The following is a 23,881-nucleotide window of genomic DNA, read 5'->3' as shown; positions in this document are numbered from 1 at the left end:
AAGAGCCAAATGCTCCCAGGTGCTCCACCATTTCTTTCCGGGTGGAAACAAACTCCCAACACAAAAGGCTAAAACGGGCGTGATTATTTTTAAGGCAGTACGTTACCCCACAAGACTTAAATAGTGAATAAAACCCGAGAGATTCATCGAAGAACTGCAGAGCTCCGACTTAACGGGTAATACTACTCGCTTTTATTAGGAACTCTTTACGATGTAGTTCCCGAAGACCGTTAGAGACGCGAATTAAGTAAATTAGTTTTACAAAACGTTTGGACAGTTTCGTGTTATTGTTGGCGAGGAAGTCAGGAATAGAAAGCAATGTCTAAAGAGACAATCACAGAAAGTAATTTTTAGGGTGTTTTAGAATTATATCATGATGTCGACTTTTTTCTCTAGAGTCCCCCGCATTATAACGAATCGGCGTCGAAGGATCTAAGGGCTATTTGACATTGTCTCTCCCACGTGTTCTCTTCCATCCAGCGGCTTTGGCACCCGCCGTGACCCCGACTCTCCGCCCCCGAACTCGACTGGCAGCGCAGCCCCCCAAGCCTGTGCTGTTCTCGGAAGCGAGAGCCTGTGCTTAAGTATGATGTCTTTTCTCTGCCCTCAGAATCCCGGGTTCCCGGGCGGGGGGCGGCAGGCTACGCTTCGGAAAGGTGGCAGGTCTCTGAATGAGGCCGCGGCACATACGTGGGGCTATGGGGGGCTGCGGAGGGCAATGCGTCATCTATCCCCAGTGCAGTTTTGGGACCTAGCGACCGTGTCACTGCGCAAGGGTCGTAATTTGAGGCACCCCCAAACTGGGTTTGAAGAATCAGGGTCTAGTCCTGGGACAGTGAGTTAGACAAGGCATCCATCCACGCTTCGACCTTGAGCTAACAGGCAGGAGACCCTCGGTTAACTGAAAAATCCTTTGTAGACACAATGTCGAGGCCAGTACCCCTTATCTGATATGCTCATTTTTGAAGACGCACTAATTAGACGTTTCCCTTTATGCATTACTAGAGGCTTTAAAAAAAGAAAAGAAAGCAAAAAATGTAATCTGATGTAAAAGCTAAATAAATTTTATTTTTACATCCCATCTGTCAGCTTTCAAAGAAGAAATCCTAGAATTAAAAGGGAACTTAAGGTCTCAGCTTTGGATAACCTTTTAATTATTCCTTGCAAATTATTTCTTATTTCAGTTACATTTCCATTTTTCATTACTGGGCTTTTACGTATGTGCTTGTTCGAAATTTGTTGTAGAATATAGGTGAATTAAAAGATAGAATGACAATGTCACAGGTGTAAGAGACTCGAGATGATTTAACGCTCTTCTTTTTAGGTGTAACTTAAATGTGAAAGAAAAAGTAACCTTTCCCTTCTTAGGTCTCTTAAGGTGTGAGCATAGGCACTCATTACAATGAACAAATGACTTGATTTGGGTCTTACAACCCTTTTAATATATATCAGAGCTGGGGTCCAAACCCAAGTATTCTTGCCTCCTCTAGTACAGTACTCAAATGAGCATCCTTTAGGCCTTGAAGCCAGCCTTTAAACTCAAAGGCAGTATGCAGTGATCTTTCAAAAGTATTTTTGCTCTGATTAATGATTGCCAGTTCATCAGACATAACTTCCTAAACCTGCTACAAATAATCTAAAGTTAAAGGGATATGTGGTAGAATCCTATTAAATTATATCAACTGAACAAGTTCAGATCAGTTCAAACATCTGACTTATCAAATAAAAGACACTGATAGCCCTGAAACAAACAAACAAACAAACAAAACACATGGCTCATGAGATTGTTTTCTTTTGTTATTGTTTTAATTGTTAACATTTTTACTTATTTGCTGTCTCCCACTCTCTCTATACATATATACACTTTTTTTTTTCTTTTGCTGAACCATTTGTAAGTAAGTTGCAGACCTCAAACCCTAATTCTTCAGCATGTATCTCAAGAACAATCTATTACATAACCAGGATAAGATTATCACACCTAAAATGTTAACACATTCAGATCTCTCCAATTACCCCAAAAATGTCTTTTTAATTCAAAAATGTTTCTTTTTTGATTCAGGATCCAAAGTTCACACATTGTGTTTAGCTGTCATGACTTTTAGTCTCCTAACTAGAACAGCTAGCTCTCTGTCCCTTTTGATTTTTAGAAGACCAGTCTAATCTTACAACTTGTTCCATATTGTGGATTTTCCTAATTATTTCCCCATGATCTGACTCAGATCATGGGGAAATAATTAGGAAAATCCACAATATGGATTTAGTGAAGCTGTCTGTGTCTATTGTGTTCATAATGCTAGGTATAATCACTTGGTTAAGATGATGACTGCTAAATCTTTCCAAATAAAAAGACAGTTTTCCTTTTGCGATAAGTAACATAAGTAACATATGGAGATGCTTTGAGATCATGGATATATTGTTTCCCAACAACCTACCATTCAGTGGTTTTATGATCCATTCAGGTCCTTGCCTCAATCACAAGATTACCAATTACCAGTACCAGTTATGCAGGTACCAGACTACTGATAGAGGCCAAGGACATCAGAAGAATCATTTACCGTAAGCTAAATTTGAACAGAATTACAAATTTGGCTCCAGGCCTGGTACAAATCTGTATATGATTCTTCAAAAACATGGAGGACATCTCCCCCATCACATCCTGGTTAGTCTATTTATTTTTAATATTCAGAAATTTCTGAAAATTGTCCTTGTGATATTCACCTGAACATACTACCTGGAAAGATAAGGAGGTTATTATTATTTTTAATATATATAATAGCATAGCATGCTAAGGATTTTTTAACCTCAGAATAGATTGAGGGAACTAATTTCACCTATCGAAAAAGAAGAAGCTTTTTTCTTTTTACTTTTTCCTTATTGAGATATAATTGACACACAACATTATGTTTCAGGTGTACAACATGGTTCCATATTTATATATATTGCAAAATGATCACCACAGTACATCTAAGGAAGAGGCTTTTGAAAAAATGATTTAGCCAACAGAAGTTTAGATTTCATTGACTAGACTATTACAGCTTATAGAGGCCTCCATCACACAGTCATTTGTAATCCCCTCATTTTTCAGGTAAGAAATCAGGCCTCACTGGAGACAATCAAGCAAAGGTTGGACAACTGCTTTGCCAGAACAGAAAAAAAACTCATGCATCAGAAAAGGTTTGAGCTTGATGACTGATACAATCTCCCTTTACTCTTAAGGTCTCTGGTTTTATGATATATTTTCTTTGGCACAAAAATAACAGCATTGTTATAATCATTCCCGAGATCTAATCCAGAGATTTTGGAATTCTTATCCCTTCCATTCTATCTCCAGGTTTCAGGGATGTAATCAGAAGGTAACCTCTGGTTCGAGTTTGCCTGCACGATAACAAACATTTGATATAATATCTGGAAAACTAAGACCAAATAAAAGGGCAGCCATATTGCTGCAACCTGTTCCCACCATCAGGTGGTTTGCTTGGCTGTTGGTGTTTGTCAGTCAGCATAATTTATCACTAAATAACTACAAAGTAGAATGCTGAAAGACTTAGAAGACACCAAATAGCAATTAAATTTGCAAATCATTTATTTAAGTAATCATCTTCAATATTTTCTAGGAACAGTTGCCTACAGTTATGTATACCATAAACTTGATACAGGCATACCTCAGAGATATTGCAGGTTCAGTTCCAAACCACTGCAATAGAGTCAGTCTTTTTGTTGGTGAAGAGTCTTGCCTTCAATTTGTAAAACAACTCAACGTCTGTGAAGCACAATAAAGCAAAGCATAATAAAATGAGGCACACCAAAAAAAAAAAAAAAAATGAGGTATGCCTGTATTGATGACTACAGAGAAGAGCTCTAGAAATTTAGGAAGACTTAAGAAAATTGCTGTTAAGTTTGGTTATAGGTTTGGGAAGATAAATGAACAATAAAATTGAATAATTGAATTAAAATTGAATAATTCTAGAGAAAAGGAAACCATAATATTAACATAGTAGTCTTTGAGTAGTAGAGCTATTTCTCTTTATTTTCCAAATTCTCAAGAAAAAGATTATATTTTATGATAAACTTTATTTCATTTTTAAGGAGGAACTATATACTAATAAGGACTGGATATTAAAAGACAACACCAATAGAATGATTTTAAATAAAAAAAATCATACTAATACCATTGAGGCGCTCATCTGTGTCTTATCAAATAACCATCATTCGTCACTGTGAGTTGTATATTAAGGGGCAAGTGGGATAGATTCAGCACAGTGTTACCAGTCTAAAGCTTACAGAACATTTAAAGATTTCATACTTTCTGCTTGTGACCTCTTTTTGAAAAAGTTATATGAATTTTAACCTGAAATAAAAGGATAGCAATAGGGAAAAAACATTTTGGCATTAGAATTAGCAAATATGTAAATTTCTAAGATGTTATAAGTAAGGAAATCAGATCTGTTTTCTTTTTTGGTGTGAGCTGTAGAAAATCCAGTTTGCTGCATGCCCTCCTGAAGTACAGCAGGTATACTGTACAGCTCAGCAATTCAAAAGGTTAGGGTTTCATGGATGCCCTTTTGTGCTTTCAGTTAGAGCCTGTTGGTAAACTAAGTTCCTTAATGCATAGTTTTATTGCCCTTGTATTTTTTCCACAAAACAATGGGTCTCATTTAATACCTATTTCCACAAAAGTTATCTTACCAGTTCTGGGATCTTTTGGGGCTGTTTTCTGAATAGGAAGCCAAAAGAATTCTAGTTTTGAACATTTACTAACATTTACAGTAATGCATCTTGTTCTTTGGCAGGAATTAGAAAGTTAGACAGCTTCATTGTTTTCTTTTTTATTAAGCTTTTTATTTGATATTATTTAGATTTATATGCAGTTATAACAAAAAAATAAAGAGATCCCTAGTGCCATATACCCAGTTTTCCACAATGGTAACAGCTTAAAAAACTATAGTACAACATTGCAAGCAGGGTAATGATATGGATACAGTCAAGATACAGAACATTTCTGTTACAAAATTCTCTCATGTTGCCTTTTTATAGCAACACCCTTTTCCCTCCTACCCCTACCCCTACTTAAACCCTGGCAAGCATTAATATGCTCTCTATTTCTGTAATTTTGTTAATTCAGGAAACACAGTATGTTACCTTTTGGGATTTTTTTTCACTAATTCTTCAGAGATTCATCCAGCTATTGTGTGTCTTTAATACCTCATTCCTTTTAATTGCTGAGTAGTATTCAGGTATGGTGTACCAGTTTGACCATTCACCAATTTAAGAACATCTGCATTGTTTCCAGTTCTTTTACTGTTATGAAAAAATTTCTATAAACATTCACATGCAGGTTTTTATGTGAACATAACTTTTCACTTCTCTTAATAAATGACCAGGAATGCAGTTGCTGGGTCATGTGTTATATGTTTAATTTTGTAAGACACTGCTTTACCAGAGTGACTATATGATTTTACATTATTACTAGGAGTGTCAGAGTGATCCAGTTTTCCACATCCTCACTAGCATTTGGTACCGTCACTATATATTTTTTAATTTAGCCATTCTAATAAAGTGTGTAATGCTCTAGCATTGTGTTTTTGTTTGCCTAACAGGGTAATATTATAGAATATCTTTTTATGTGCCTATTTGCCATCTGTGCTTTCTCTTACGTAAAATGCCTTTTAATGTCATTTGCCATTTTCTAATTGGATTGTGCTTTTATTGTTAATTTTGAGACTTTCTATTTAGTAGTTCTTTGTCAGCTATGTAGTCTGCTTTTGATGTCAGGTCTAAGAACTCTTTGTCCTAAATGTTCATTTTGAATTAATTTTTGTATATGTTGAAAGACTGAGTTTGAGGTTGCATTTTTTGCTTATGGATGTACAATTGTTCCAGCACCATTTGTTAAAAAGCTTATCCTGCCTTCACCTTAATTGCTTTTGCACGTTTATCAAAAACCAGTCGGGCACATTTGTGTGATTCTATTTCTGAGTTCTCTATTTTGTTTTGTTGATCTATGTGTTTGCCATTCCACTAATACCACATAGTATTGGTTACCGTAGCTATATAATATAGTCTTGAAATCAGGTAGATTAATTCCTCCCACTTTATTCTTTTTTTCAAATTTGTTTTAGCTATTCTAGTCCCTTTACTTTCCATATAAATTTAAAAATAATCTTGTCTGTATTTTCAAGAAACCTTACTGGAATTTTAATAGGCATTGCATTAAGCCTGTCTATCAGCTTTGGGAAAATTGACAATCCTTATTATGTTCAGTCTTCTAATCCATGAATGTTTTCCAATCCATAATATGTCTCTCCATATATTTAGGTCTTGGATTGCTTTCATCAGCATTTTGTAGATTACAGCATATAAGTACTATACATGCTTTGTTAGATTTGCTCCTAAATTGTTTTTTTTTTTTTCTTTTTGAGTGATTGTAAATGGTACTGCCTTTTTACAAGGTAGAAGAGCAAATTGCCTTAAACCTGGAGATTTAAGTAGACAGGGTCTTTGGGTCCCATAGCTAGCATTAAAATTTTTCATCCTAAATTTTATGGTTCTTTGTTGTCATTAATGATGTGGTTAGATATTTATAATTATATACATGATTAGATACTTATAAAATATTAATAACTTCAGATAGACTTGTTTCAGTTCTATTTCATAAACTTTTCTAGTTTTGATTACCTAACTCTTCAGCTAGCCTAAAAACATTTGTTCACAGATTAATAAACTTTTTAAATTTTTAAAACAGGTGACTAATAGACGTACCAAAAGAATATGGCGGCACAAATGCCAGAGTCTGATCAGATAAAACAGGTAAGGCTTTATAATTAAGGAAAAAGCATTTTGCAAAAACTTAAAGGCACTTACTGGATGCAACCATGTCAGTCAGCAATCTCACAACATAACTGTTTGAATTCCATTCCCCAAAATGGGTATTAAACAACAAAGCAGATAATTTGACAGATAATCCAGGAAAGAATAAATGTTTAATGAGAAAATTTCACTATATTTTATAGCTCATATTACATAGGTCATATTATACCCATTTAAGTTAGCAAAAGAACCTTTGATTTCTAGTATTACAGGATATTTTGCCTAAGTAAAAAACATCAGTAATTAGTTTCAAAACATTTTATTTTAAAAAACAAATATTAAAGAACTTTCTGATGTGTTTGTAGTTTAAGGAATTTCTTGGAACCTACAATAAACTTACAGAAACTTGTTTTTTGGACTGTGTTAAAGACTTCACAACAAGAGAAGTAAAACCTGAAGAGGTAAGAAAATTCTAAAAATACTCTTAAGCTCATCATAAACAATATCAGTGGGATCCTCCTAAGCATTTTGCTTACTCCTAGTTATTACAGGAATTTCAGCTACCTTTTATGTTCCATTGCTTGGAGAAACTGAAGCAGCCACGGACATCTAGTTTAATGGTGACATTTAATATGACAGTCACATTGAACCAAGGCAGACTTTTTAGAGAAGATGCCTAAGGCTGGCTGAGTTATCGTACTGTAGTAAATACTACTAATTAGCTTTCAGTCAAGATGGCCTGGCTAGAGAAACCTGACATGGCTTTTCTATCTGATCCTGAGAACTCAGATTAACTTTGAGAAAAGCAGAGCTTGAATTCTAATGGCTTATTTTACATAGGTGTTTTCTAAAAATCCAGTCCTTTTGGAAATCATAACTTTCAATACCACCAAGCCTTTATATATTGGCTCAAAGTGATAAAACTTCTTCCAGTAGAAGATACTGATGAACATTCATGCCAAAAGTTCAACATGTAACCTGCAATGAATAAGTACTTATTAAATAAATGACAAAGTTTAATAGCTGCTAAATGTAATATTCTTCTTGGTAAAAAGTAAAAGGTTGAGAATTAATGTTAAGAATGGAGTTTCCTATTAACAAGGAACAAACTTGCTACTGGGTCTACATTTTAACAATCAGAATAAAGGGATAGGAATGTGGGCTTTCAGTTATTAAGACATATCTGCAGAAAATCTAGTCCAGATGGCAGGGACTTACTTACCATTGTTCTTAGTGCCTGCAAACTCGTAGGCATTCAAAATCTTTTAGTTCTTGTATTAACAATTGAAAGCTATGGTCACATGGAATTCATTAATACTAATTAATTCTCAGATATAGTCAAAAAGAAAAGGTACCTACTGGTTGTTCTTTTAGAATATATGCATTTTTTAAAATTAAGATTTTTGTGTTGCCTCTTTGATCTTTTTTTATTTCTAGACCACCTGTTCAGAACATTGCTTACAGAAATATTTAAAAATGACACAAAGAATATCCATGAGATTTCAAGAATATCATATTCAGCAGAACGAAGCCCTGGCAGCCAAAGCAGGGCTCCTTGGCCAACCACGATAGAGCAGTCCCGATGGATGGACTTTCCATGAAAGATTGCCAACAGCTGTTGCACTGGAAATGAGGATTCATCTGATAGAATCCCCTGAAAGCGGTATCCACCATGTTAAACCATCTGTCATGACTGTTTGGCAAATGGAAACCACTGGAGAAACAAAATTGCTGTTTACCAGGAATAATCAAAATAGAAGGTCTTATTGTTCAATGAAAATAGTAAGATACAACATTTGTTGAGGCCTTAAGATTCAGCAGCTTAGCCACTTGATTAGAAAAATAAACCATTGTTTCTTCAATTGTGACTGTTAATTTTAGAGCAAAATATGTGTTCAATCATGTATGAGATAGAAAAAAATTTTTATTACTAAAAGTAAAATAAATTGAAGTATCACTGAGCAGTTGTTTATACTATATAGTACCATAGTATTCTGACTGGACTGTGGATACGTTGAAATATTTTCAATCAGGATCATCCTCCAAGCATTCCTGTTCATTCATGTCTGCCTCAAATTGCTGGTAAATACATAAAATAGTTATTTGCTGATCATTTCAATGCACGATCATTTTCTTGCCGCCCTTCTTGTGTCAGGGTGGGCATTACACATTCTTATTCTAGCTACATTTTTATATATTTCAGGAAACAACCGATCTGAGACTAGCATGGGAATGTTTAAGAGCTGACTGCTATGCTCTAGTGGAGTCTGTTGTTTTGTGTTTTGTTCAAAAGCTGAGAATCAATATGAATGATTCTGAGTCAGACCAATAATACACAGTGTATTCTCAGTGGCGACATGTGATTTGTATAATAAACCGTGAACCAAAGGTAAAGTAATGTCTTATGATGAAATGAATCTGAAAACAAATCCAAGCATTTTCAGGAAATTCTAGTTGATGCATAAGCATATCAAGCAGTTTGATAAATGTAAATGGAATAATACCTATAAATAAATTAGCTTACAACTAGATTTCATTTGATACTAACCTAAACTTGTACCTAAGAGAATACTAATTATCCCATAGGTTTAAACTTACCAAAGTGATTTCTATGTTTTGCCATATTAATTAATGGAAAGTAGCAGTATTCTACTTTGGTAGTTTGCTGTTTTCTATATTACATCTAATTTTTAAACATTAGGTCTTTTAACTAACAATACCATTTAATTTAAAGGCCTCTGCTGAGTTTACAATCAATAACTGATATCTTTGAACATACAAAGACAAAATATGAACAATGCTATCTTTAAAATGAAACTTGAAAAATGTATACTACATAACAAAACATATAATTCATTATAGTCAAAGAACATGAAAGAATTGGCTTGTTTTATCTTAAGGCCAGAAAAGCAACCAAAAATAAAGAGATTTTACTCATTTTACTTAGGGCCATTCACACACATACTTTGCTATTTCTATGTAATCAAGCCTAACCTGGTTAGTTATCCTTTTCATTTTACAAAAATAATTAAATATGTGCTTACCTGGCAAATAAGGGGAATTTTGTGTAACAGCATCTCAAATACGTTGGGAGGGAGAGTGTGTTTAAAAACCTTCAGAAGTTCTTGTGGTTGCCCACACACTAAAAGAGCATTGCTGAGATGTTCAACCCCCATTCTGTGCTCTCCTGAAACAATAAGTTTAGAGCAAAATTTTAAAGTTCTATAGATTACAAAAAAAGCATCAAGAATTAAAACATAAAACATATCAAGCTAAAGACTACATAAACAAGTCTCAAAGTGTAGAAAGGTGAGGGGAAATCTTGAACTGCCAAGTAGATTCACTGTGGTAAAGGTGAAATGTGACTAACTTTATGACCTAAATTACAGTAAGAGTACCCTCACTGTTTTAAAGTTTTCTTGTTTTGGAAATGTCCATGCTCTGCAATTTGGGTATGTCCGTGGGAGGGTGGGCTGTACTGAGTCTTTTTAAAGGTGTTCTGTTATTGACATGAGGTAGGTTATCTTTACAAATTTGACTGATAAAATATTATAGATGAAACATCTCGTTAAATGATGCTTTTTAAAAATAGTTTCTATTGTCAGAGTTGAAACAATTTAGTGTGGCATGAACTATAGATCCGGGAAAAGAAAATAAGATTTCTGAACTTTTAAAATGAGTTTTAGGATGATTGGCTGTAAAGTAATTAAGGATGAAAATCTGTGACGAGTGGAATTAATCAGAATTAATTAATTAGAATTAATCGGAATTTCTGTTTAAGTGAGAACATGGAATCACTTAGTCTCACTCTTGCTTTAGGAAACTGAGGCAAAGATCAGTAAAATTAAGATTTCAGAGCTAATGTCAGAATTAGTCACAGAACCTAATCTGAACTTTGAGACAGCATTGTGCTGCCTCTTTTCGAGTGTTACATAATAACAAGTTTTAATATAACTAGGTAGGAAATAAAATATATTTCTCTACATTTAAATATGACATTAGATTCTTAAGAACAAATGAATTTTCCATTTGTTGGTTGAAATATATGGCCCTATGAAGATGTGTATGGTGGACCAAAAAAAAAATGCTTTCCAAAGATTTGTATTAAACTGAAAAACTATGAGAAAGACATGACCTAACTTAGACACATAGACGAAGCAAGCCTTGTCAATATGATGTAGGTTTTAAGACAAGGTTTATGTCTATAGACACCTAATTTTATGTTTTCGACATAAGAAATTTTCATTGCTGAGTTTTTAGTAACTTTTCTTAGGCATTTAAAGGACATTTCTTAGATGAAATACTTACTAAAAGGTTTATTTTAATAAAATTACAGATTTGAGAAAATGGTATATTAAGTCAAAATACTTTGTATTAATCCTTTTAAAGAAAAAAAATATAATAATGCCTGCTCTTAAGTTGATGGAGCTAACGTGATACAAAACCAGTAATCAGGGTCAATTAAATCATCCAATAAATTCAATCAAATCAGCTAATTAAAATTTCAATCAAAATTACTGGCTCTGTGGTCCCATATCAGCATAATTACAATTGAGATGATTACAAAACTATACTGAGAGCAAACTAATGAAAATTGGTGTCAGCAACAGAGGGGAGTGGAGAAAACTGAAAAAGATTGCAGAAAACCAGGTGAAAAATTATTGCTTTAGATTACTGGTTCTCAACATAGGATTTACATTGTAACAACCTAGGGAGGTTTAAAAAATACTGATGCTTCTTGAGTCCCACCCCCAGAGATGCTGATTTAATTCATTTGGGGTTTGATGGGGATTTAAAAACTAAGCAACCAAGATTGAGAACTGCATTATAAATAAAATATAGTATAAGTACATAACCCTTAAAGGGCTAGTTAATCAGTTTAAAGATTCACAGAAATAATGTTACCATTATGAGAGAGAAAAACTTAAAGCCACAAATTTTCAATTTTTTAAATCATCTCAATATCTAACATTTATCTCACGTCTAAACTATTACATGATAGCTCTTAAACAGTGAATAAAAATACAATGTAATAAAGTGTTTTTTCTTTTAATATTCAGAAATTGCCATATTTATACTATTGTAATCAATAAATGTTAAAGCTGAAAGGTTCTGTTTTAATTGTTCCTATCTCTAGGGACTACCTATATCTAGGGATTAATCCAGATTTTATGAGGCCCCAGTTTATATAATTTGGGGGTTCCTGTTTAAGAAAAAGAATATAAAATTATGAATATGAAATTGGTAGGCCTGTGCAAATGAAAGTCCTTAAAGGTTATACTTCATTACCTTGTGTAAAATCATTCCTTTTTATATCATTTAAGTTCTACCTTCATTTTGTCATTAATATTTAACAGATTTTAGTCCACTTATAAAACTACCTAAAAGATTAGTAAAGAATAAAATGCTAACATTTCAAATTATGATTAATGTGCAATGATTTTGAATTCTGCAATATTAATTTCTCAAAAACTTTATCATGGTATTCAGCCACTGAATAAAGTAAAAAATTTGGGTATTGCTATGATCTGGACTTGCTCTTTGTTTTTATAAATCCTGAAGGATGCTACCCTCTTAAATGCAGGTTGAAAAGCAAAATCTTTTTTAAAAGGACAATAAAAAGAAGGAAAAACAGGTACAGGTACTGTGATATGCAAAGGCATTTGCAACGTTTGGAAAAAGATACATAAATGGGTGTAATGCTCATTTATCCAGCAACATCATTTATCCTTTACATAAAAAACCTCAAAATAATTTTTTTCCTTTACAAGGTTTATCATCAAAATAAAAACATGATTATTACATACATACTTCTGTAATACCGATATTATCTACCATCATTTTACCTGACAGTATTTTGAAGTTTTCTTAAATCTATCTGGAATTAAATGGGGAAAAATTATAATTCAAAATACAGGTCAGGACCATTAAGTGCAAAATAGCTACAGGCATCACTATATTAGAACAAGAATGATCATTCGAAATGATTTTATCAAAAAGTATTAAGGATACTCTAAGAAGGCAGGAATTTTTTTTTTTTTTTTTACATTTTGATTAATGCAAATAGTCATTTGTAAAATTCATTTACTTAGAATTTTACTTGACAGTAAGGGAGGTGTTCTTGTATCTGGCTTTGTTTCTCCATCTGCCCACTTCCAAGACTGGAACATAAACTAGAACACTATAACCACTGGAACTGGGCAGCGTGATGGAGTGAAAATGCTAGGAAAGTTTCTCTTTAAACTGAAGTAAGTTGGTTAACACACCTAGCTGGTAAAATCATTTGACATACAAATAACAATCGATGAATATTCTTAAACATAAATTATCATTAACAGCTGCTTACAGAAGAATGTTTATATTCTTACCTCTAGATAACCAAAGTTCTCCCATTTGTACCTCTTGCAGAAAAAGTTCTTGCAATTTTTCATTTTTTGCTGGATCCCACAACTAAAAGATTCACAAAATATTTAATAATAAGTAATGAATGTAAGAGATTTGGTTACTGATCAAAATTATTTAATTTTTACTTTAAAAAGCACACTTTGAACCAAGTCTCAAAATCTAAAGTATGACTAATTCAGCTGTTCTTTATAAATATTTAAACCAATTTCTTAAAATGGAGTTCGGTTTCAGGCAATAAAAAATACACGGCATAGTCAAGTTAGGTTACAGTGCTTATAATAACTCATCTGTATTTTACTCAGCTAAGTACACAAAGCAGAAGTCCTACTGTAGTTAACTATATAACAAAGGTAGCTTTTTATGTTGCAAAACTATTTTCTTGCCTAGGGTATTAACATCGTTTATTGATTTTGGCAAAGGGCGTGGTGTGGGGTTGGCAGGGCAGTGGGTGTTGTTCAGAAGGTTGCTGTTGTTTGCTGCAGCCTGCTTCATGAAGGTGAAAGGTCACTGGGTGCCGGCATCTCTGGCACCATAGACAGGGCTAGTCTTTAAAGGTAGAGTGGCCAATCCCTACCCAAAATATTAACTATTAACTCCACTGCCAGTCACTTTAGCTTCAGTCTGTATATCTGGTGGGGTAGACGGGGGAGGGAGGAGTGGGAGGTGCATTGTGTTTGTTTAAAATGGAATGAATCTGGGAATTAGGATCATATTCTACGCTTTTACTGGCAAACGTCCTAATGCTTGCTAACAACCACAGGTTTCATTAGACAGATATTTAGTGAGCACTAGTGACAGCAGTTCACTCTAGAAAAAGCTGGAAAGGGAAGGAGACCAAGTCCCCTGTGCCCATCCCCAAGGAACCCAGAGTCCAACTAAGGGAAAGGACAAGGATGCATAAGATTAATAACACATTAACAATGTGTTATTAGACTTCATAAAACATTAACAATGAAGTCTAATGTCCTCTATACAGAGACATTAAATCTATTTGGGGAATCAGAGAAAGTGTCTCAGAAAAAAAGACAGCAATTGAGATGTGAAGAAAGAAGCTCAGTGAAAGTCTGATGAAGCAATGCAAAATTGCAGGCAAAAAAATCAAGTGATCTTTATTCAGCTGGATTATGAGAGGGTGAATGTAGCAACAATGATAATTACCAATTACTGAAGGCCAGCTATGGGCTAAGAACTTTACATATATTATCCCCAACCCTTAGTAAAATAAGGTTGTCAATACAGAATGCACCTGTGGACGGCAGTGGTACCAAGCTAAGAGGGCTGGTCTTTCACCTGCAGAGTAGGGAGCTACTGCAAAGAGTTCCATATTCAGAGCTACAGTTTAGAAGGTATTTACTCTGACGGTATAAGAGAGGCAGGGAGACAAGCTAGGAAATTATTACAATAGCCTAGGTAAACGGTAATAAAAGCCTGAAGTAGTGTGGAAGCAGTGGAAATAAAAAGGAAATAAGATATGAGGTAGAGCATAGAAAAACAAGAATTGGGGACTGTCTGTGGAGGATGGGGTCGATATTTAAGTAAAAGGAGTCAGGGTCACAGTATCATGAGAAAATCAGAGGAGGTGCAGTGGCAATGGATGAGATGATAGATTTATTTACGAACATGCTAAGATGAGATGCCAATAAAGCATCTAGGAAATAATCAGGCTAGTAGATGAAATTCGGGACCCTGGGTCTAGAGCAAGTACACTTGAGATCACTTGGAGAAAAGAGAAGGAATTCCAGGGAGATGAAGGAACAGTGCAGAATCTGAGGGCAGTGTTTCACAAAGAATCAGCTGAAGGAACTATTAGAACTGCAGTTTCTTAGGCTCCACCCAGACCTACTGAATCAATCTCTAAGAGCAGGGCCGAGGAATATTGACAAGCTCCTCAGGTGATTCTGAGAAATTCTGAAGACTGAGAATCCTGCCCCATAGCCCTCGGTCTACACCTGCCCTTTCAAATCAGAACTTCTGGTACCTACTCGATATTTTAACAAACCCCACAGATAAATCTAACACAGATGATCCATGGACCATAGTTAGGAAAAAAAAAAAAAAAAAAAAGGCCTGTGGGAAGAGATCCTAGAAGATGTGGGAAGAGACATCTCTCTGTGCCTTACTTTACTTGACTATAAAATTAGAAGACTAGAGTTTTCATGAGGATTATATAAAAGAACGTTTGAAAAATCCTACTTCTGCCTCTTCCTCATTTGAAATAATTCAGATCTTCATTATTTCCCAGCTGGATTGCCACTGACTGATTTTCCTGTCTTTTTCAACTTCCCTCCTTTACCCTATCCTCCGAAAAGAAAAAAAGCACTCATTCTCTGAAATAAAGTCACCATCATTATCCACCATAATAGAAAAGTATCAAAACTTTCCAGTTTGGCATTCGAAGCTCTCCACAATAAGATATCAAACTACCACTTAGCTATCTCTCTGGCCACAACACTCTTTAAATAGTGGAATATTGTGGTCTGTGCCTCTGCACAAACTGTTTTCCTCTGCCTACTAGGCACTAAAGAGACAATGGAGAGTAAAAAACAAAAACAAAAAAACAAAAAATGCAGACGAGGTCTGCCTTTACAGAGCTTACTCTAAAAAATAGTAGCATTAATCAAATAATCACATATACTATATAACTACAAGCACAGATAAGAGCAATGAAGGAGGGGGACATGGAGCTGAACCAGGCTCTGCCCCTGTCAGGTACCAGTCCTTGGCCTGTTAGGAACCGGGCCACACAGCAGGAGGTGAGCAGCAGACTAGCGAACATAGCTTCATCTCTTTTTGCAGCCACTCCCCACAGCTAGCATCATAGCCTCAGCTCCACCTCAGATCATCAGGCATTAGATTCTCATGGGAGCACCAGTCCCTGGCGCCAAAATGGTTGGGGACCACTGCTCTAAGAGTCTCCATCTTGAAATCCCAGAAATCTCTTTGACTTCTGCTTCTCCATGACCTTTTAATCCATCAGCATGAACTGTCTATTCTTCTTTGACAATTTATCTCACATCTCTTATCACCAGTGACAGCACTGCAGTTCAGGACTTTTATGACCTCTCAACTGTACAGCTGCAATAACTTGTCCTTTCCTCCAATCTACCCAGCACACAGCAAGCTGCCTGATCAGTCTAGCCTAAAACATTTTTTTTTCTTTCCTTCTTTTTAAAAAATGCCTGCTCAGAAATGGTCAGTAATTCCCCCCATTGAATCTGAATTCCTTATCCTAGACTCAAAGCTTAATGCAACCTCTACTTTGCTCTCCAACCTTACCTCCCCACGTGACTCCTTTGTCAAAGTGGTCTACCGAATGGGCCTGGCAGATCCTCCACTTTGCACATTTATGTACAGTGCAGTTCCCTCTGACCTGAATGTTGTTTCCCCTGAAACCATGACCCACATTTAACAAATCCTTCCAGGCTCAGTTCAGTGCCACCTCTCCTTCAAAGTCTTCTGTGAAGTACTCCACGTTTCAAAAACAGCCACTGCAATATTTCCGGTCCCACCTGCACTTCCAGGACCTTGCCTCCCCTATCAAGAAGTGGATTCTATTTCCTCTCCCCTTGAAACTGAGCAGGCTGTAACACTACAGAAGTGGCCTGCGTGAGCACACACGCACACATGGGCACACGCACAAACACAAACACATACTTGCCCCTTGGGACACAACCACCATACTGTGAGAAAGACCATGTCACATGGAGAGGGCATGTGTAGGTGTTCTAGCCAACAGTCCCAGCAAAGTGGACAGCCATCATCAACTGCCCAACATGTAAGGGAGTGAGCCTTCAGATGACCCAGCTCCTAGCTCTGGAGTCAACCTGCATGAAGTTGAGTGCATCAGAAAGAGCTAACCCCACCCAACCCTGCTCAAATTGCAAATTCAAAAGCAAAAGAGATACTGTTTTAAGCCATTATGCTTAAAGCAGCAATAGGTAAAGTAGAATAAACTCCATGATAATTCTGCCCTGAAATGATCTTCCTCCTCTAAGCTCTTGTTACATGGGTGTTATTCTTCCCTTATTGCCAATCTCTGCCATAGCTAGGATGATCTTCACACATAGGAGGCTTTCAAGTAGGTGTTGGTTGACCAACTGCATAATTAAACGTTAAGACTTAATTCTTCCTGAAAATTCATAGAACCAAAGAACTCTCTGTAGCAGTTTTAGAGCCGATGTGAGTTAAGTTGGGCCCATCACCAAGATGACTGTGATTAATATCTTTAAAAATGATTAATTAAATTCTTCTTTGGAGAAAAAGAGAATATGTTCTGCTTCTGAGCTAGAAGAAAGGCCCTAAAGGACAGAAGTGGGCGGTGTAGGAGCACTTCCATGAGCCATTGTGGCCGGGCCTGGGTTTTTAAGTGTTTGGCACAGCTCTGGTAGGGGAAAGTCTTCTTTGCCTTCTTTCAATTAAAAGAAGCGCCTGTATTGTATGGTTGCCTTTTCATAACCCCAGATGGTTTTCCTTTCTTTCCATTTGTAAGCGACATTAAAAACTAAACCTGAACCGAACGAACATAAGCGGGGCAAGGGCAGGTGATCAGACGCGCCTGCTCAGGAGCCAGCCAGGAACCCGGAGCCGGATCGCAATGGGCGGGGAAGTTACTCACTATAACGCCACCTCGGCGTCGCTAAAGCACTTCACCTGGGCGCACGGTCTCTCAGCCTTTTGCTGCCGAGCTCTTCTTTCTGCAAACACAGAGTGGCACGTGCTGGTTAGGAGCCATCCCGAAGCCAGCCTCGCCCAGTGGGCCCGCCCCGCCCGCCTGGCCCCGTCCGGCCCCGCCGCGCCTCTGCCGCCTCCGACTCACTGTCCCGCAGGCGGCGCTTGAACGCGGGGTCTTCCCGCCGCTTGCGGTCGAAGTAAACACAGTAGCCCAGGAAGGCGACGGCGCCGCAGGCCGCTAGGGCCGCCAGGAGGCCGAGGAAGGAGCGGACGCAGGGCATCCGGCCGCGGGCGTCGCAGGAGCCGGGCGTTGGGCGCGGGCCGCCGAGCGCGGGCGGCCGGGCGGGCCGGCAGGGGGCGTCGGCGCGGCGCCCATCCCGACCGCGGGCCTTCGTGTGCGTCGATGCCCCGCACCGCTGCCCGCGGACAGAGGAGGAAACCGCGCGTCCCAGAGGGCGTGTGTGAGAGGTCTCACCGCCACCGAGCGGCGGAGCTCTCTTGGAACCCAGGTCTGTCGCACTCTAAATTCTGAACTTCACTTACCCAAACACACCCCTGTCCCTATGCCTGCGACACCCATTCAGGCAAATCACGGTATGTCTGGAATCTAGTTAGCTGGGTAAGTGGATCCTCCTTAGGCATCTGTTCCTTCCCCTGCAATTATAAGGTTACTTTAGTCATCTCCTAGTTCACAGCACTGCCCACCGAGCACCTGAACACTAGCCCATACTCCCCAACCTGGTCTGCGTTGTCACCTTAAAGGACCTAGCAGTCCAAAGTCCCCAACTATCTTAGCTCAATAGCAGGAGGAAGGAGGAATTTTGAAGTAATAACAAGTAGCCTGAAAACAAAACAAAACAACACATTAATTTGCTGGGCTGAGTGTGACAGCCAAAGGTCCCAGAGCAAAACCAGCTCTGAAAGACCCATAATACTAGCCTAGATGCTTTTCTTCCTGTTATTTGCCTTATTCGGCAAACAGCAGAAAGAGTGCAGGTGAGACTTTACTTCAAATACCAAAGCTTTGATTTTTATACTAAGCTGAAGAGAAGGATAAGCTAGGTAAGGACCTAAAGCACTAATTTATCTTTTTTGTTAGGTTATTCAACTGCTCTTTAGGATTTACTGATCTTACTAGGGTGTGAATATCAAGGTGTCCATCACTGCTGTGACTATCAATGAGGCTGAGAAGCAGCCCATGCCCTCACAATTAAGAGTTAGTGGGTGTAAGTTAAATATAATTGTTTTATTGAGTGCTATATGTTTCTTCCTATGACAACCCAGTCTTCTAGCTGGGAACTTGGGCTATTGTCAAAACTTGATTGTAAACACAAACAGAAGAGAGGACATCATCAGAATCCAGTGTTACTGGGATCTGGGAGTGGATTTTTGGTTCAGAATCTTGGTGTTGGATTTAGCTTAGCTCCAAATGATCTTTGTCTAGGCTGACTGTTCTTGGCTCCTAATAAAACCACTCTACCTCCTTTCCGCCCCCTCCCACGCTTCATTTCCACTGACCTCATAGTAGGTCCCTGCAGTACATGGAGAGGGATAAGGCCAGGTAAACTGTAGAGCGAGGTGGGTGTTCCAGGTACAAAATAAACAGTGACATGTAAGGTTGGAGAATTATTACAGCAATTAGAAAGAAACAGATTACTCAAGTTGAAATTGCCACAGAGACCCTGTGGGAAAGAAATTCAAAATTTTTCAAACAAGTTTCTATGGTAAGTAAATTTTCTCAAATATAGACACCACTCTTGCAAATTTGGTGATCAAAATTCCTACAAACCTTTGGTAATTTTCCAAACTGAGGTAGCATTGACAATTGTCCCAAAAGCATAGGTCTCCTTCTTTTAAACAGCTTTATTGAAGTGTAATTGATACATAATATTTACTTATTTATATACCTACAGCATCTGGGCTGCCTAGGTGTAACTTACATATTTTAAAAGTATTATAATTTGATGCATTTTGACATGTATATATCCATAAAACCATCATCAAAATCAAATTAGTAATTACACCCATCATCTCCCAGTTTCCTCAGGTCTCTTTTTAATCCTTTATTCCACCCTTTCTTCCCCACCGTCCCCCCATCCCCTGATTTCTGTCACTATAGTTTGTATTTTGAAGATTTTATAAATGGAATCATACAGTATGTACTCTCATTGTCTAGCTTCTTTCACTCAATAAAATTATTTTGAGATTCATCCATGTCGTTTTATCAGCACTTCATTTTTATTGGTAAATATTCCATTTTATGGCTATACTACATAAGTTGAACCATTCATATGTTGATGGACACTTGGATTGCTTCCAGTTTGGGGCTATTACAAATAAAGCTGCATAAACATTTGTATCTAAGTCTTTATATGGACCCATCTTTCCTGTTAATATCTAAAGGTGACATGGCTGGGTCATATGGTAAAAGCATGTTTATTTTTTTTAAGAAACTATCAAACATTTTTCCAAAATGGTTATACCCTTTTACAGTCCTACCAACAGTATATGAAAGTTCCAGTTCCTCTATATCATTTCCAACATTTGGTATGGTCAACCTTTTAAATTTTAACATTTTAGTAGGCATGCTGTGGATTCTCACTGTGGTTTTATCTTGCATTTTCCTGATGCCTAATAACATTAGGCATCATGAAACACCGTTTTTAAAATGTGGTTTTTTAAAGTGTTTTTTTAAAAAAATTTTGCACAGCAAAATTGAGTGGAAAGTAGAGAGGGTCTCCACAGACCCCCTGATCCCAGACACGTACAACCTCCCTACTACTAAAATCTTAGAATGGCATATTATAATTGATGAGCCTACATTCACACATCATTATCACCCAAAGTCTATAGTTTACATTAAGGTTCACTCATGATATTGTACAAATACATAATGGTTTTGACAAATGTATAACATGTATCCATCATTATAATACACAGAATAGTTTTGCTGCCCTAAAAATTCAGTGCTACATCTTTTCATCCCTACCTTTCCCAAACCCTGATCTTTTTATTGTCTCCACAATTTTGCCTTTTCCAGAATGTCATATACTTGGAATCACATAGTATGTAGTCTTTTCAGACTGGTTTATATAATATTTATATAAAGTTTCATCCTTCTTTTCATGACTTGATAGCTTATTTCTTAGTGCTGAATAATGTCCCATTGTCTAGATGTACCACAGTTTACTCATCTACCCACTGAAGGGACATTTTGGTTGCTTTCAAGTTTTGGTAGTTATGAATAAAGAGGCTATAAAGATCTGTGTGCAGGTTTTAGGGTGGGCATAAGTTTTCAACTCATTTCAATAAACTAAGAATAGTGTTCAATGGATCACATATAAGAGTAAGTTTAGTTTTGTAAGAAACTTAAGACATCCAAATTGTCTTCTGAAGTGCCTGTACCATTTTTGCACTCATACCAAAAAGGAATGAGAATTCCTGTTGTCGCAAGTTATCACCAGCATTGGATGTTGTCAGTGTTTTGAATTTTTGCATTCTAATAGGTATGTAGTGGTGTCTCCTTGTTTTAATTTCCATTTCCTTGATGACATGATGTGGAACATCTTTTCATATACTAACTTGTATATCTTGATGAAGTGTGTTAAGGTCTTTAGCCCATTTTTAAACTGGGTGGTTTCCTTATTGCTGAATTTTAAGGTTTTTATTTTTATTTTTTGGTATATTTTGGATAACAGTCTGGTATGGTCTGAATGTTTGTTTCCCTCCCTCTCCTCACCCCCTCCTCCCCAAATTCAAATGTTGAAATCTTAACCCCTAATGGTATTAGGAGCGGGGATTTGGGGAAATAATTAAGTCATAAGGGTGGAGCCCTCGTGATTCAGATTAGTATTTTTATAAAAGAAGCTCCATAGAGCATCCTAGCCTCCAGAAGTGTTTGTTTATAAGCTGCTCAGTTTATGGTACTTTTGTTCCAGCAGCCTGAACAGACAGAAACAGGGTCTTTTATCAGATGTGTCTCATATTTTCTCCAGTTGATGGCTAGTTTTCTCATTCTCTTGATGAATACCATATATATGTGCTTATTTGCTATTTATCTTCTTTGGTGAAGTGTATGTTCCAATCTTTAGTCTATTTTTTTTAATTGCATTATTTGTTTTTTGGTTTTCTGGGTTTTTTTTTTTTACTGTTGAGTTTTGAATGAAGGGTTCTGGCCAGGGAATTCAGTCTTCAGTAAGAATGCAACCATTGCCTCTACGGAGTAGAAGCTTTAAGACAGCACTGATGTTATGGAACAAATGCTAGACTTGGAGATCAGAAGAAATGGGCTGGAGTCCTAATTCTGTCATATACTATTCCCTTGACCATCAGGAACCTGTTTTTTAATGTGTTAAAACAAAATAGCAATGCTTCTTTCATGAGGTTGAGATGGTATGAATTGACCTTGATTCACTGATAGATTACTCGGTTCTACCAGTTATCTTCATTTTATTGTGAAACAACTCATTGGGTATATTTTTTCCCCCAATTATGAAATATGTCAAACATAGTAAATGATTGAGAATAATGTGATCAATGCCCAGTTTATCAAATCCTGGCATTGCCATATTTGCCTTACGTTATTCTGGAGGCAGGAACAGATGCCCCTCTGTATGCCCTCCTCAAACCCATTCCTCTCCTCCAGGGAAAGCCAGTCCAGAATTTGGTGTTCCTCATCCACGCTCATGTTTTTACTTATGGATACATATACAAAACCAATGTATTATATTGTTTTGCATTTTCAACTTTTATAGAAATGTACTTATCACTTGGCAACTTGCTCTTTTCACTTGTTTATCCACATTGATATATATTTAGCTCTAGTCCATTTTTAACTGCTCTGTAGCACTGCAGTTATTACACCACAAATTGTTTATTCTTCTACTGATGGGCATAAATTTTTTTTTTTTTGTCAATATAAAACCATGCTGCAAGTACTAGTCTAATATAAGACTTCTTGAACGTATACAGTAGATTTTCTCTGGGGTATATGGAACTGTTGGGTCAAAGGGAGTGTTCACATTCATCTTTACTAGGTATCGTCAAATCCAAAATAGATGTATTAATTTACACTTGCACTAGCAGTGCATGAGTTCCCATTTCTTTACATATTTGCCAACATCTGAGATTGCTACATTAAAAATCTGTGTGACATCATTAAGAAAATACAAATTAAAAGCACCTTTGAAATACTACTGTGGAACTATTTGAATGGCTAAAGAAAAAATAACCAACTGACAGTATCTAGTGCTGACACGGATGTAGTACAATTGGAATTATTGTGTATTGCTGGTGGGGGTGCAAAATGGTACAGTCATATAATCCAGCAACCTTTCTCCTAGTTGTTTACCCGAGAGAAATGAAAACATATCCACGCAAAAACCTTTATATGTGAATATTTATAGTGGCTTTATTCATAATTATTAAATGTCTAATAAAGTTTTTAATTTAATACAGTCAGATTAATTTAGGTTTTTATTTGAAAGCAGGTTTGGATAGGATCAAAGAGAATTCAAGAGCAGTTAGCACTGAGTGGGAAAGGTACCCATCAAAGGAACCACTAGCAGTTAAATCTGAGTGGATTCACAACGATTTTGTCAAAGCTTAGCTATTACAGGACCAGTCTTAGAGACCATGACTACATCAAGGAAGTGGTTAATTCTACGAATCACTTATGGGACTGCCCAGACACATTCCTACTCGGAAACCAAGAGAAACATCAGCAGTTTGTCATCTTCTATCAGAGAGCAAGAAAAAGGTCCTCTGGAGGATGATAAATATGTCAGAAAAGAATATAACAGAAAAGAAACTAGTTGTAGGGTTTACAGACAAAATATAGGATGCCCAGTTAAATCGGAATTTCAGGTAAATACATTTTACATAGGACATACTTATACTAAAAAAAATTGCTGGTTATCTGAAATTCAAATTTAACTGGGTCTTGTATTTTTATTTGCTAAATCTGGCAAGCCTAAACTAGTGACACTCTTGAATCAGA

At 36.7% G+C, this 23,881-nt stretch overlaps 2 protein-coding genes across 5 annotated transcripts; one reads left to right on the top strand and one right to left on the bottom strand.

Moving 5' to 3' along the window:
- Positions 1–34: 34 nt before the first annotated feature.
- TIMM9 (translocase of inner mitochondrial membrane 9) lies at positions 35–9,201 on the top strand. Of its 4 annotated transcripts, none has more exons than XM_016128994.2 (6): positions 35–176; positions 397–584; positions 3,086–3,216; positions 6,743–6,807; positions 7,173–7,268; positions 8,245–9,201. In XM_016128994.2, the coding sequence occupies exons 4-6, from the start codon at positions 6,769–6,771 to the stop codon at positions 8,377–8,379; spliced, it is 270 nt and encodes an 89-aa protein (XP_015984480.1). In that variant the 5' UTR covers positions 35–176; positions 397–584; positions 3,086–3,216; positions 6,743–6,768; the 3' UTR covers positions 8,380–9,201. The 4 variants fall into 4 exon arrangements, with proteins under 4 accessions (XP_015984480.1, XP_015984482.1, XP_015984478.1 ...); XM_016128992.2 differs by having other exon boundaries at positions 36–176; positions 3,086–3,174; XM_016128993.2 differs by having other exon boundaries at positions 46–176; positions 481–584; positions 3,086–3,174.
- Positions 4,818–22,570, bottom strand: TOMM20L (translocase of outer mitochondrial membrane 20 like). The gene is given in 7 exon segments (XM_016128990.2): positions 4,818–8,886; positions 9,852–9,994; positions 13,176–13,257; positions 17,863–17,906; positions 18,029–18,421; positions 19,364–19,565; positions 22,463–22,570. Coding segments are annotated over 7 exon segments (1,026 nt in total). The 3' UTR covers positions 4,818–8,832.
- Positions 22,571–23,881: the final 1,311 nt, after the last annotated feature.

Source organism: Rousettus aegyptiacus, unplaced genomic scaffold (assembly GCF_014176215.1).
Source record: "Rousettus aegyptiacus isolate mRouAeg1 unplaced genomic scaffold, mRouAeg1.p scaffold_m13_p_3, whole genome shotgun sequence".
Lineage (NCBI taxonomy): Eukaryota > Metazoa > Chordata > Mammalia > Chiroptera > Pteropodidae > Rousettus > Rousettus aegyptiacus.
This window is presented reverse-complemented; position numbering and strand designations above follow the sequence as displayed.